The following is a 13,183-nucleotide window of genomic DNA, read 5'->3' on the forward strand; positions in this document are numbered from 1 at the left end:
CAGGGTTGTTCAGCCTACATCCCAAACCCCCATGATCATAAATACTTGAACTGCAGTTCTATACTTCGCCCTCCTTTCTATGTTTTCAAGCAAATGATTACAACGTTGGAGGGTCAGTGAAGGTTATACAATGTAAGACAAGCATCATTAACCTGTATGAAAAGGAACAACTTCCTCCATGCAAATGAAGGAGGTTTTGGCAGTAGTTACAGGAAGCCACAATGCTGCTAATGCTAACCTTTGACTAAGACATTAAATAACCTGGCAATATAAAGAAAATTTAGACAAATTCATGGAGGACAGAGCTATCAATGGCTACTAGCCACGATGGCTGTGCTCTGCCAGCCTAGTCAGAGGCAGTATGTTTCTGAAAACCAGTTGCCGGAAGCCTCAGGAGGGGAGAGTGTTCTTGCACTCGGGTCCTGCTTGCGGGCTTCCCCCATGCACCTGGTTGGCCACTGTGAGAACAGGATGCTGGACTAGATGAGCCACTGGCCTGAATCCAGCAGGCTCTTCTTATGTTCTTATGAGATATGTTAATATAATGAGATAATATGTTAGTGAAGTCATTTATAAAAGTGGCAATAACACATTTCAGCAGGCCTCACAAAAAAACAAGCCTTAGAATTCCAGGAGAAGCAACAGAAACTAAAGTGGCTAGGATCTGAAATGTGGCAATCTAAAATAAGTTAAAGATCATAGCAGCCATGACAGATAAATTTATTTCAGATGATTTTTTGAATGCTTATAGTACAGAAGTTTAGAATGTAAGAGGGCCTACATTTATTTTTATTCTATTCTGATCAATTGCAAAGTCTGTGGCTTATGGCAGCTCATAGATAGGGATGTTATTAAGTATGAAACACTAAATCCTGGATTCTCTTTCACCATTAGATGGGTTATGGAAACAAGCATAAATATAATCTGTAAGTGGTCGCTGAAGACTGAATACTGTATTTTTCAAATATGCAGTGAAAGGGCACTGTATACTCTACTTTACAATAGTTTGATTGCTGTGTGCCTTCAAGTCGATTAGGACTTATGGCAACCCTATGAATAAATGACCTCCAATAGCATCTGTTATAAACTACCCTGTTCAGATCTTGTAAGTTCAGGTCTGTGGCTTCCTTTATGGAATCAATCAATTTCTTGTTTGGCTTTCCCCTTTTTCTACTCCCTGCTGTTTTTCCCAGCATTATTGTCTTTTCTAGTGAATCATGTCTTCTCATTATGTGTCCAAAGAATGATAACCTCAGTTTTATCATTCTAGCTTCTAGTGATAGTTCTGGTTTAATTTGTTCTAACACCCAATTATTTGTTTTATAGCACATTTGTGAAGAATTTGCTCTGCAGACTAGTCCTGGACATTTTATGGCTATATAATTTTTTATCCTTATGAGAATCGTTATTTGATGTTCATTTCTTTCAGGATCCAGTCTTTAGCCATTGTGGGGAACCAAGCCACCTATACTGGAAAAATAGTAGTAAGTTCACTAGACATTAGCTACTCCTCCTATTAATAATATGATCAGGGCTATTAAGGGTTAGGGAGGCATAATTCTAAGACTAATTAAATCAACCAGCCTTCATGTGACCTGGCAGTTCTGTCTTTGTCCTAAGGCAGGAGTGGGAAACCTCTGGCCCAACAGGCCTCCCCGTTTGGCACACAAAGCCATTTCAGCCAAGTCATGCCCACCTGTTCTACACCTGGTGTCATATTGCCCAGTAGCAGCTCCATTCTGGTTGGAGGTCACCACCTGCATCATTATGGAGTTGGAGATATCCCTAAAATTTAGGGTTGTAAATATATTGCTGAACTATGCCCTGATATTATGGAATGTGATGGAGGGCCAGCAAAATTAGCTACTGCAGGCATTCATGTGGCAAAGAGGCTGCTGCTCCAATATTGGAAGGACAGGTCAACACCTCCAACTGCGCAGTGGATGGAAGGCTTTACTGCACTTGCAGCTTATGAAAAAAAGCCATTTGTAGGCAGCAGCAAGAAGGAAAATTCTGGACATCTAGACTTTATATATAGACTTATTTGCGTGACTTCATATGCCTTTGCCTGGTCCAGTAATCTTCTGGAGCTACGGGGTTTTAGCTCTTTAGTTTCACCTTGCATCCCCTCTTACCCTCCCCCACCATTCCATAAACAACTATGCGTTACCTGTATTGTTTGGTAGCAAAAAGTGTTTTAAAAATTAATTAAACATTTTAATTAAAGACGAAGTCAACAAGAGCGTTCCCAGTAAGGCATTAGCAAGCACTAGTTTTTGGTGGCGCTTTCAGAATATGTACATTTACTGTAAAATTCACTCACCACCACAGTGGAATGTACAGGAGACCAGGTACAGTAAGAGCCAGTAGTAGCATCCGCCATTCTCTGATGAAGTAAGCACACAATGGCAGCAACATATAGCCAAATGCATAAAATATGCAAACGCCTAATGTGCAGTATACAATACGGATTGATTTGCCAAGAATTTCTGTGCCTGTTAAAAAAAAGGGAGTGTTCACTAGCATTTTAACTTTAAAAAAAAACTACTTATTTTACCCCATATGTAAGTGTTCTTGAGACATTAAAAAACACACCAGGTTGTTGCATCTTCCTTGGATTTAAGAGATATGCCTTTACTTCTATACCTGATTTTGCGTAAGAGGAATATTTAGGTTTATAGTTATGAGTCAGGTCCTCATGACTGGGCATTTAAACTTTTTGCTCTATGTAACAGTAAGCAACATTTTGGAATAAGAGACTGCAATATACCTAAATTTAGTTTATAGAGATGGTTTAACCTTCATATGAGATGTTAAGTTTGTAACAGCCATTGGATACAAAACAAAATGACTGGTTAGCAAACAATTCACACCCTAATAGTTGTCAACACCTTAGGCTGCTATCTTCATTAAGTCTGAAAACAATAGACATGGTATAGGAAATGTGTGAATGCATAACTGACATTGTTCCAGTAAAAAATAAGGAAGCATTGGGGATGCATTCACACATTCCTAACATAGTGCTTAATTTGGCCATTAGGCTGCTTAAATCCTATTCAGTTCAATAGTGTGGACAACTACAGCCACAGGACACAATGCACAATTAGCTGATGGGAAGACTGGAAAAGGTTCAATAAAGCCCACTCTTCCTCATCTCCTCTAGGTGTATGCTGGGCTATTATGAAGGTCTGTGCCTCCTTTCCAGTCCAGTTTAGTGCATGTTACTTAAGCTCAGAGCTTGAGTGCCTTACACTCAGTGAATAGAAAGAGCTGGATTGAGCCAAGAGAAATGTACACAGACAGTTCCCAACCTTTTTAATGGGTCAGCATGCACTGGGAGAGGAAGAACTGGAGTTTTACTGAGCCCTGTGGGCCCTTGGACAATCCTACCATATATGGCTGCTGTGCCCATGCAGGACTGACCTTAACATACAGAGGGCAGCAATGACAAAACATACTGTAAACTTTAGAAGAGGGTAAGAATATGTTATAGGTTGTGCTTATTTCAGTCTTGCACACAACGCCTATGTGTTGAGGCAGATTTGAGACAGGAAAGTAGCATTTAAGGATACTTTGACATTAACCAGTTCTTACTTTTATCAGATAACTTTTTTAAAAAAGAAATCTAACAGTACATTCTGCTACTCAGTATTGTCAGTACTGCTTGGGGCAGGGAACCCTGAACAAAACTTCACTCATTGAGAAAGTTGGCAACGATACTGAGAATTCATACTCTGCCTAAACATGGTTACGTACCGAGCACAAACGCTGCCACGTAATTAGAGATCTGCCCCATTCCAACAATGAGAAAGAGGATGGAAAACATCTCCCAGCTCGTTGAGAAGATCTGGAGGAAGCCAAAGCCAGTCTGGATTCCCATGGTTAGAAACAGTACATTCTTCCTACCAAATCTATCATGGGGCAAAGATAAATCAAAAATCAAAATCAGAATGCTGTTGATTTATGAAAGATTAAACACGCAGAAATTAAGGGTTCGGGGCGTGTGTTTGTGGGGATTCACATCTATTAATTTTCATGGAGGGCCCCCTCTTGTTCACATCTCCCTGTCTTTGGTTTCTCTCTCCATTAGGGGGTGCCAACCTTCCAGATGTTGTTGGACAACATGACCATTGGCTATATTAGCTGGGGCTGAAGGAACTGTAGTCAACAACATCTGGAAGGTACCACATTGGCTACCCAAGGCTATATTATTACTTCCCACATAAGCTAAAGTGATGTTAATAATAATTAGTGGGGACCTGCATGGATCTTGCAAGTGGGAGAAGAAAGAGGTCAAGCTGGGCAGGGAGAGAATGCAGATTTCTCTTGCCTGGTAGACAAGTAGACTATGTGGAGGCCAGTGCTGCATTCCAACTGCTCTTGGAGCATGGCACTGGGCCTCTTCAAGAAAGAGTGAGTTTTAAAAGCGGGATAAATGCACAAAGCCATGTTCACCCCGTGTACACAGTGCACTAGCTCAACTACGGGTTTAGGGCTAAAAGGCGGGGGAGGGGAGCTAGCTTTGCTCCCAAACAAAATTGTATGCAATCTGGCTTTCCTTCAGCCCTTTCTGGCCAACTAAGGGCTAGCACTTGCCCACCTGTCTCTTTTGTCAGGAATTTTTACTGGAAGCAATGGCCAGCAACACATGCACAACCCTCAATGCTTATGTAACAGTTTTCATGGGGAGACAAAAGAAAAAAGGAAGTCTGAATTTCCTGCCAACTACATGTGTGGGGTTATGAACTGATTGGAGATCTTTAATAGTTCCCAGCAGCCACAGTAGTTAGGTACTACACACAGAACAACCTGGCAATTGTCCATAGGCCAGAAGTTTAAAGTAGACATGATGACAGATGATGAAAGTAAGGGAGAGTTAGGGTATGGGGGGAAATATGTTGGGTTATATGTAGGAATCCCAGGTTTAAATCCCAGCTTAGCCATGGAGCTCAGTAAGTTGACTCGGACAAATCATGGTATCTCAGCTTAAACCATTTTATCAGAATGTTGGCAGGATTCAACAAAAAGTGAATGAAAAGCCTACACTGAGTAGAAAGAATTCTTTATTTTTAAAGTTCTCTTTTGCTTTCTTTGCTACATTAACAATATACAAATGTGGCACATCGCAGAAAGGCACTCTTAGAATAACTTGTGGAAAAAACCCTTTTTGTTCTAAGTACAACAGAATAACACTGAAGTTGTTTCTGATTCTTAGCTCAAGTAAAATTATGAAATGGCCACAGATTTATGGCAAGTTTTGTTGTTATGCGCCTTCAAGTCGGTTATGACTTACGGCGACCCTATGAATCAGTGACCTCCAAGAGCATCTATCATGAACCACCCTGTTCAGGTCTGTGGCTTCTTCTATGGAATCAATCCATCTCTTCTCTGGCCTTCCTCTTTTTCTACTCCCTTCTGGTTTTCCCAGCATTATGGTCTTTTCTAATGAACCATGTCTTCTCATTGTGTCTCCAAAGGATGATAACCTCAGTTTCATCATTTTAGCTTCTAGTGAATGTTCTGGTTTAATTTGTTCTAACACCCAATTATTTGTCTTTTTCGCAGTCCATGGTATGCGCAAACCTCTCCTCCAGCACCACATTTCAAATGAGTTGATTTTTCTCTTATCCGCCTTTTTCACTGTCCAACTTTCACATCCATACATAGAGAGCGGGAATACCATGGTCTGAATGATCCTGACTTTGGTGTTCAGTGATACATCACTGCATTTGTTGGACAAAGTTAGAAGCATAAATAAATGAGTAACTGGTTAAGATACAGGAAGCAGAGAGTAGGAATAAATGGACAATTCTCCCAATGGAGGGATGTGGAAAGTGGAGTCCACCAAGGATCGGTATTGGAACCTGTGCTTTTTAATTTGTTCATAAATGATCTAGAGTTAGGGGTTAACAGTGAGGATGGCCAAGTTTGCTGATGATACCAAATTGTTCAGGGTAGTTAAAACAAAAAGGGATTGCAAGGAGCTCCAAAAGGATATGTCTAAACTGGGCAGTAAAATGGCAAATGCAATTCAATGTAAGCAAGTGTAAAGTGATGCCCCCCCCAAAAAATCTTAATTTCACATATATGCTTATAGCATCTGAGCAGATGGTGACAGACTAGGAACAAGACCTTCCGGGTCATAGAGGACAGGTTAATGAAAATGTCAGTCCAGTATGTAGCAGGTGAAAAAGGCAAATTCCATGTTAGGGATCATTAGGAAAAGGATTGAAAATAAAACTGCCAATATCATAATGCTGTTATACAAATCTGTGGTATAATCACACTTGGAATATTGTGTATAGTTCTGGTCACCTCACTTCAAAAAGGATATTGTAGAGATGGACAAGGTTCAGAAATGGGCAATCTAAATATTCAAGGGGATGGAGCAACTCCCTTATGAGAAAAGGGTGCAGCATTTTGGACTTTTTAGTTTAGAGAAAAGGCAAGTCAGAGGGGAAATGATAGAAGTATATAAAAGTATGCACAGTGTGGAAAAAATTGAGAGTCCCCCCCCCTCTGATAATAGATTAGATAAATTCATGGAGGATATGTTCTACCTCCACTGTTGGGTGGCGGTATGCCCCTGAATACCAGTTGCTGGGAACTGCAAGTGGGGAAAGCAATGTTACACTCAGGTCCTGCTTGTGGGCTTCCCATAGGCATCGTGTTGGCTACAGCGAGAACTGAATACTTGACTAGGTGGGCCTTTGGCCTGATCTAGCATGGTTCTTATGTTCTTAAAGAGAACCAGAAAATTACTTTGGGTTGGATCCAGAGGAAGCTGTTGTTGTTCACATTACTTTATACAGTAGGGCCCCGCTTTACAGCGATTCGCTAATACAGCGGTCTTGATTAGACTAAAGCCCCACTCATACAGCACTTGTTCCACTTTTATGGCAGTTTTCGGGCATCGCACGCCATTCTATTCAATGGGTTCTGCTTTACAGCGGGGGTCTGGAACATAACCCGCCGTATGAGTGGGGCCCTACTGTACTGTGTGAATGGATAATTTTGATTTTTTTTTAATAGAAGCAGTTGAGAACAAGTTTGACTGCTGCTTTTTAGATTATTAGGTGATTGCTGTGCACCTGAGAAAAACTGCTGCTATATTGTTACACTGTACAGCACACATAATCAGCCCATTCACTACATTTGAAAAACAAATCCACTGCAATACAGAAACTTAGCTCTGATTGAATTTTAAGGGTTGCATATAAAAAAGGGTACAAAACTTTTAATATATGCACTTTACTTGTCTGAAAGTTGTCCAGATATAAAGGATCCAAACAGTACGCCCACAAAGAATAAAGAGGTAGTTAGGGGTGATTTCCAGTCGTTGTCACACACAAGATCCCACTGTAAGAGAGAGGAGAATTTCCGTATTTTTAACTTGCATAGGCTTACATTTTGTAGCAGGTCCCACTTGCACTATTTCGTAATACAGAATACACAGCTATTTAGAAACCAGCCTCCCAATTCTTCCCAATACAATAAAAACCATGATTAACGATCTCTTTGTCAATTTCCTATATAATAAGGTGTGCGCGCACACTGTTGTATTATCATCACTATCATTAGATGTAGCCTACAGTACTCTTAAAAATTCAAACATTTTGTACTTCTTGAAAGGAAGTCCTAATTGGTCTGTGATCCACTAGGAGGTGCTAGAGAACAGAGAAATTATCTTTGTTGTAGTAGAAAAGGCCTACTACCCATTTTGTACAGCCAGCCTATGGATGTCCTGTGGCATATGTACTTCATACTGGGTTGTATCCAATTAAGTTCTACTCAGCGCAGACACACTGAAATTAATGGACCTAAGTTAGTGAGTATAACTCATGTTAGGCAGAACCCACTCACTAACTGACTGTGTTCTAACAGTGTTCTACATATTGTAAAGAGAGATTAAAAACATTATTAAACAGAAAAGAAAAAAAAGATTGGGAAATGACTTTGAGAAATGTTGATGGAGATGGGAACGGAAGGCTTCTGCAGTCTAATTGGTTGTCATCTACCCCAGGCACCACACCCCTCACATGCTAAAGCACATCACAGCAGGCTGCATGGCTATCCCTGTGACTTCCCCCCTCCTCTCAACAACCAGCAAACCTTCTAAGGACACTAATTCAGCAGCAGTGGAAGCCAAGGAGCATGTTCCAACAGAATAAACTTGGAGCTCATTTTCTCTTCCTTGATTTGCATACATTAAGTCCCAGGTTTAATCCCTGGCACCTTCAGTTAGAAGGATCAGGGGGATATTAATATTAATATTATGGGGAAGGGCCATAGGCTCAGTGGTAGAGTCTCTGCTTTGCATGCAGAAGGTCCCAGGTTCAATCCCCGGCATCTCCAGGCAGGGCTGGGAGAGAACCCTGCTTGAAACCGTGGAGAGCTGCTGCCAGTCAGGGTAGACAGTACCGAGCTAGATGGACCACTGGTCTGACTCAGTATAAAGCAGCTTCCTCGGTTCCTATGATCTGCTAGTAAATTCAGTAAGGCTGGGCCAAAAATGCCCACCCCCACTTTTGTGGAGGCCATTCATCTTCCAGGAAAGATGAGGGAGTATTTTTGGAGAATTTCTAAAAAAAAAAATCAGGGTGGACATATAATAGATTCAAGGTGGGAGAGGATGACATCAACCTCTTTAAAAAAAAAACTGCTAAAGTTTGGTGCTGCTTCAAGTGGCCATTCATTACATGCCCTTTTCCGTGAAATACCATTCTATTCCTCCTCCCACCCCTGTTTTCCTTGTAATCCACCCCTCAACAGTCGGTTATAATTCTCTGGTCATGTTCAGTGCTCTCAGCCTAAATATTTTCACTACTATTTCAAACTTTTGATTTCCCTGAAGCCTAATGATACCTCCCACTTGTGAATGGGTGGTGCACTTTTGTCAACATAAGCAACGGCACTCCCAGCCCAAACACTGGATATAGAGGGAATAATAATGACAACAATGCTTACGGCACAAAAATTCTATGACCAGCTTGTTACTATGAATTAAAATAAATTATCTTGACTGGAAAATATCTTCAATGCACTTTGGAAATAATCACCACATGTGAAGTCTAAACACCTCACTGTTCCAGAGGTACCTATCAAACTACCCGGTAAACGGTTAATTGTGAACCTTAACTCACCAGAAGGTTTGTGGCAACAGAAATCTGCACTGCAAAACTCTCAACTCTTAGCCACCTCTTCAAGCAGCTGCTGACAGAACTGGTCATATGTTTAAACACATTACAGCTTCATGGGGCAGAAATCCAACTGGCCTAATGCTGGATCCAAGTCATCTATCCTCTCTCTGCTACATGCTGTAATGAACAAGTTTAACAGCTGATATTGTACATGTGAATGAGCTATTTAATGTGCATTCTAAACACTTTTTTGAGGGACAGGGGTCTTGAACAACAATAGAGAATAGATTAGATATCTCATTTGCATCCAGTAACTATTTAAAACATTGAAGATACAATTGCAGGACTTTTTCATTGTTGAGCCAGATCAGGTTGTGTGTGTGAGGTGGAGAGGGAAGATGGGTAATTAACAGATTTAATGAATGTAGTACTCTGTTCTAGCTTGTTGTTTTAAGTGACTTCAAGTTGATTACGACTTATGGCGACCCTATGAATCAGCGACCTCCAAGAGCATCTGTCATGAACCACCCTGTTCAGATCTTGTAAGTTCAGGTCTGTGGCTTCCCCTATGGAATCAATCCATCTCTTGTTTGGCCTTCCTCTTTTTCTACTCCCTTCTGTTTTCCCCAGCATTATTGTCTTTTCTAGTGAATCATGTCTTCTCATTATGTGTCCAAAGTATGATTACCTCAGTTTCATCATTTTAGCTTCTAGTGACAGTTCTGGTTTAATTTGTTCTAACACCCAATTATTTGTCTTTTTTGCACTCCATGGTATGCGCAAAGCTCTCCTCCAACACCACATTTCAAATGAGTTGATTTTTCTCTTATCTACTTTTTTCACTGTCCAACTTTCACATCCATACATAGAGATTGGGAATACCATGGTCTGAATGATCCTGACTTTAGTGTTCAGTGATACATCTTTCCATTTGAGGACTGTTCTAGTTCTCTCATAGCGCCCCCCCCCCCCAGTCCTAGCCTTCTTCTGATTTCTTGACTGTTGTCTCCATTTTGGTTAATGACTGTGCCAAGGTATTGATAATCCTTGACAAGTTCAATGTCCTCATTGTCAACTTTAAAGTTACATAAATTGTCTGTTGTGATTACTTTAGTCTTTTTGACGTTCAGCTGTAGTCCTACTTTTCTGCTTTCCTCTTTAACTTTTATCAGCATTTGTTTCAAATCATTACTGGTTTCTGCTAGTAGTATGATATTGTCTGCATATCTTAAATTATTGATATTTCTCTCTCCAATTTTCACACCTCCTTCATCTTGGTCCAATCCCACTTTCTGTATGATATGTTCTGTGTATAGATTAAACAAATAGGGTGATAAAATACACCTGTCTCACACCCTTTCCGATTGGGAACCAATCGGTTTCTCCATATTCTGTCCTTACAGTAGCCTCTTGTCCAGAGTATAGGTTGCGCGTCAGGACAATCAGATGTTGTGGCACCCCCATTTCTTTTAAAGTATTCCATAGTTTTTCATGATCCACACAGTCAAAGGCTTTGCTGTAATCCATAAAGCACAGGGTGATTTTCTTCTGAAATTCCTTGCTCCATTCCATTATCCAACATATGTTTGCAATATGATCTCTGGTGCCTCTTCCCTTTCTAAATCCAGCTTGAACGCCTGGCATTTCTCGCTCTATATATGGTAAGAGCCTTTGTTGTAGAATCTTGAGCATAACTTTACTTGCATGGGATATTAAGGCAATAGTTCGATAGTTACAGCATTCCCTGGGATCCCCTTTCTTTGGAATTGGGATATATATTGAATGCTTCCAGTCTGTGGGCCATTGTTTAGTTTTCCATATTTCTTAACAAATTTTTGTCAAAATTTGGACAGATTCAGTCTCAGTTGCTTGTAATAATTCTATTGGTATGCTACCTGTTCCTGGTGATTTCTTTCTTCTAAGTATTTTAATAGCAGGTTTTACCTCCCATTCTAAAATTTCTGGTTCATCATCATACGGTTCCTCCATGAATGAATTTGCCATCCTGGCATCTCTTTTATAGAGTTCTTCAGTGTATTGTTTCCATCTTCCTTTTATTCCGTCTTGGTCAGTCAGTGTGTTCCCCTGTTGATTATTCAACATCCCTACTCTTGGTTTAAATTTCCCTTTAATTTCTCTACTCTTTTGGAATAGGGCTCTTGTTCTATTGTCCTCTTCTATTTCTATCCAATTATTGTAGTTCTCTTTGTCCCTAAGTACTAGTCGCTGTATCGTTGCATTTAGGGTCCTGACCATGTTTCTATCTCCTCTTCCTGTTGTTTTCCTTCTCGCTAGTCCACAGTAAAGAAGAGATAATTCACCCTTATAGTGCCACTTTATTTAAGCTCTGCTACTATAGAGATTTAATGTAAATACGCCAGTGTCCTAGACACACAAGCAAGCACAATGGCTTTGATATTCAGTTGCCCCTTCATTCGTGAAAGACAGAGGAAAATTTCTGCCTATTACCTTTCTACTGCACCATATCCCACACCATTTCCAAGGGTTCCCCCAATCCCCAGGAGCAGATTTTTAGGGGTTGCAGAGGGAAGGGGGAGGTGAGAAAGCCCTGTGCCATGAGCAAAAGGAGAGTTCATGTAAGGGGTTAGGATCCAAGCCAGTATTTTTTTTTAGTAATGTGCAATTTTCCTAACAATAGTTTAAAAGCAGACTTTGAGATCAGTGATTAATACTTTAGGGAAGGGGTGGTGATGGAGATGTTCTTGGACTCCAACTCCCATCAGCCTTAGTCCACATGGCTATTGTTTAGAAATGATGGGAGGTGGAGTTCAACAACATGTGGAGAACCACAAAACAGCTATCCCTACACACATCACTGTTGAGTTTTCACCCCTTAGCTCACCTGCTTGCTGCTCTCTGCTAGAAAAATGAATACTGGTTCTTCAGTGTTTCCTGAGGCATATAGAAACGATCCTCAAATTGCACTCCACAAAACACACCTTTGTTACAAATGAAAATGGCAGTTTTATGGCATGAGTCTGCCATGTACAAATACCTTCTTGTTTAACCAGCAGCTGACTTGCATCAGAGTAGCATCCGCACTGAAACAAGGTAGGAATCAGTGTTAACTGCCACCAGAAGTTGTGTCTGCACAGGTGAGGTTGTGCTGCTACCGTGTAAGCAGAGTACGTGTTTAAACTCCATGAAAGTTCGAATTATAGTCTAGCCTAGCAGCATTACTTGGGAATGATTCAAGAATGGATATAGCAAATCAACCCAGGCAAGAGCTATTTTCATTCTCCAATACCTTCTAGGCAAGGTGACCTTGGGCCAGACACTGCCTCTCAGCCTCAGGGGAAGGCAATGGTAAACCCCCTCTGAATACCGCTTACCATGAAAACCCTATTCATAGGGTCAACATAAGTCAGAATTGACTTGAAGGCAGTCCATTTCCATTCCATTCCATTTATAACCCACTTTTCTTCCAAGAGATCAAACATGGCTCTCCCCCTTCCAATTTCATCCTCACAACAACTCAGTGAGGTAGGTTAGGCTGAGAGACAGTAACTGGCCCAAGGTAACCCAGAGAGCTTCATGGCCAAGCAGGGATTTGAACTCTGATCTTCAACATCCCAGTCTCACAATCTAACCACTACACTGGCTCTCAAGGAGTATCTCAATAAAAGGAATATGGCAATATGCTGCCAGCCTGGAGGAGTTAAACAGTCTTATTTATTTTTAAATGTTATTGTACAAATTTATAAACCGCTTCACAGCCTGAGGACATCAAAGAGGTGTACAAGATTAAAAAAAAACAGATAATACAAATTCTAAACTCATCTAAAACCATTTCTACAAACTGCAAGAATAATAAGACTATTCCTATAAATGTTCAATTAATATTTCATAACTGGGCCACACCTCAGGGAAAGCCTTCTTAAACAGCCCACTGAAGTCTTCTTCAGTAAGTACCTAATCAGAATGCTGGGCACCTCTCAATTTCAGCTAGTAATTGATTCCAGAGGGCTGGAGCTGCAACACTGAAAGCCCCGTTTTTAGTACAAACTTAAGCACACCTCTGG

General features: G+C 40.7%; 1 protein-coding gene across 2 annotated transcripts in view; it reads right to left on the reverse strand.

The window, feature by feature from the left end:
- The window catches only part of LOC133380228 (organic cation/carnitine transporter 2-like), a 47,717-nt gene that overhangs the window by 11,207 nt on the left and 23,327 nt on the right, over positions 1–13,183 (reverse strand). For both annotated transcript variants that reach the window (XM_061617063.1, XM_061617062.1), the window contains exons 2-4: positions 7,256–7,359; positions 3,757–3,911; positions 2,324–2,495 (exon numbers count right to left, since the gene is read on the reverse strand). In XM_061617063.1, the coding sequence (XP_061473047.1) occupies positions 2,324–2,495; positions 3,757–3,911; positions 7,256–7,359 (431 nt within the window). The remainder of the gene's footprint in view (positions 1–2,323; positions 2,496–3,756; positions 3,912–7,255; positions 7,360–13,183) is intronic.

Source organism: Rhineura floridana, chromosome 3 (assembly GCF_030035675.1).
Source record: "Rhineura floridana isolate rRhiFlo1 chromosome 3, rRhiFlo1.hap2, whole genome shotgun sequence".
NCBI classification, from domain to species: domain Eukaryota; kingdom Metazoa; phylum Chordata; class Lepidosauria; order Squamata; family Rhineuridae; genus Rhineura; species Rhineura floridana.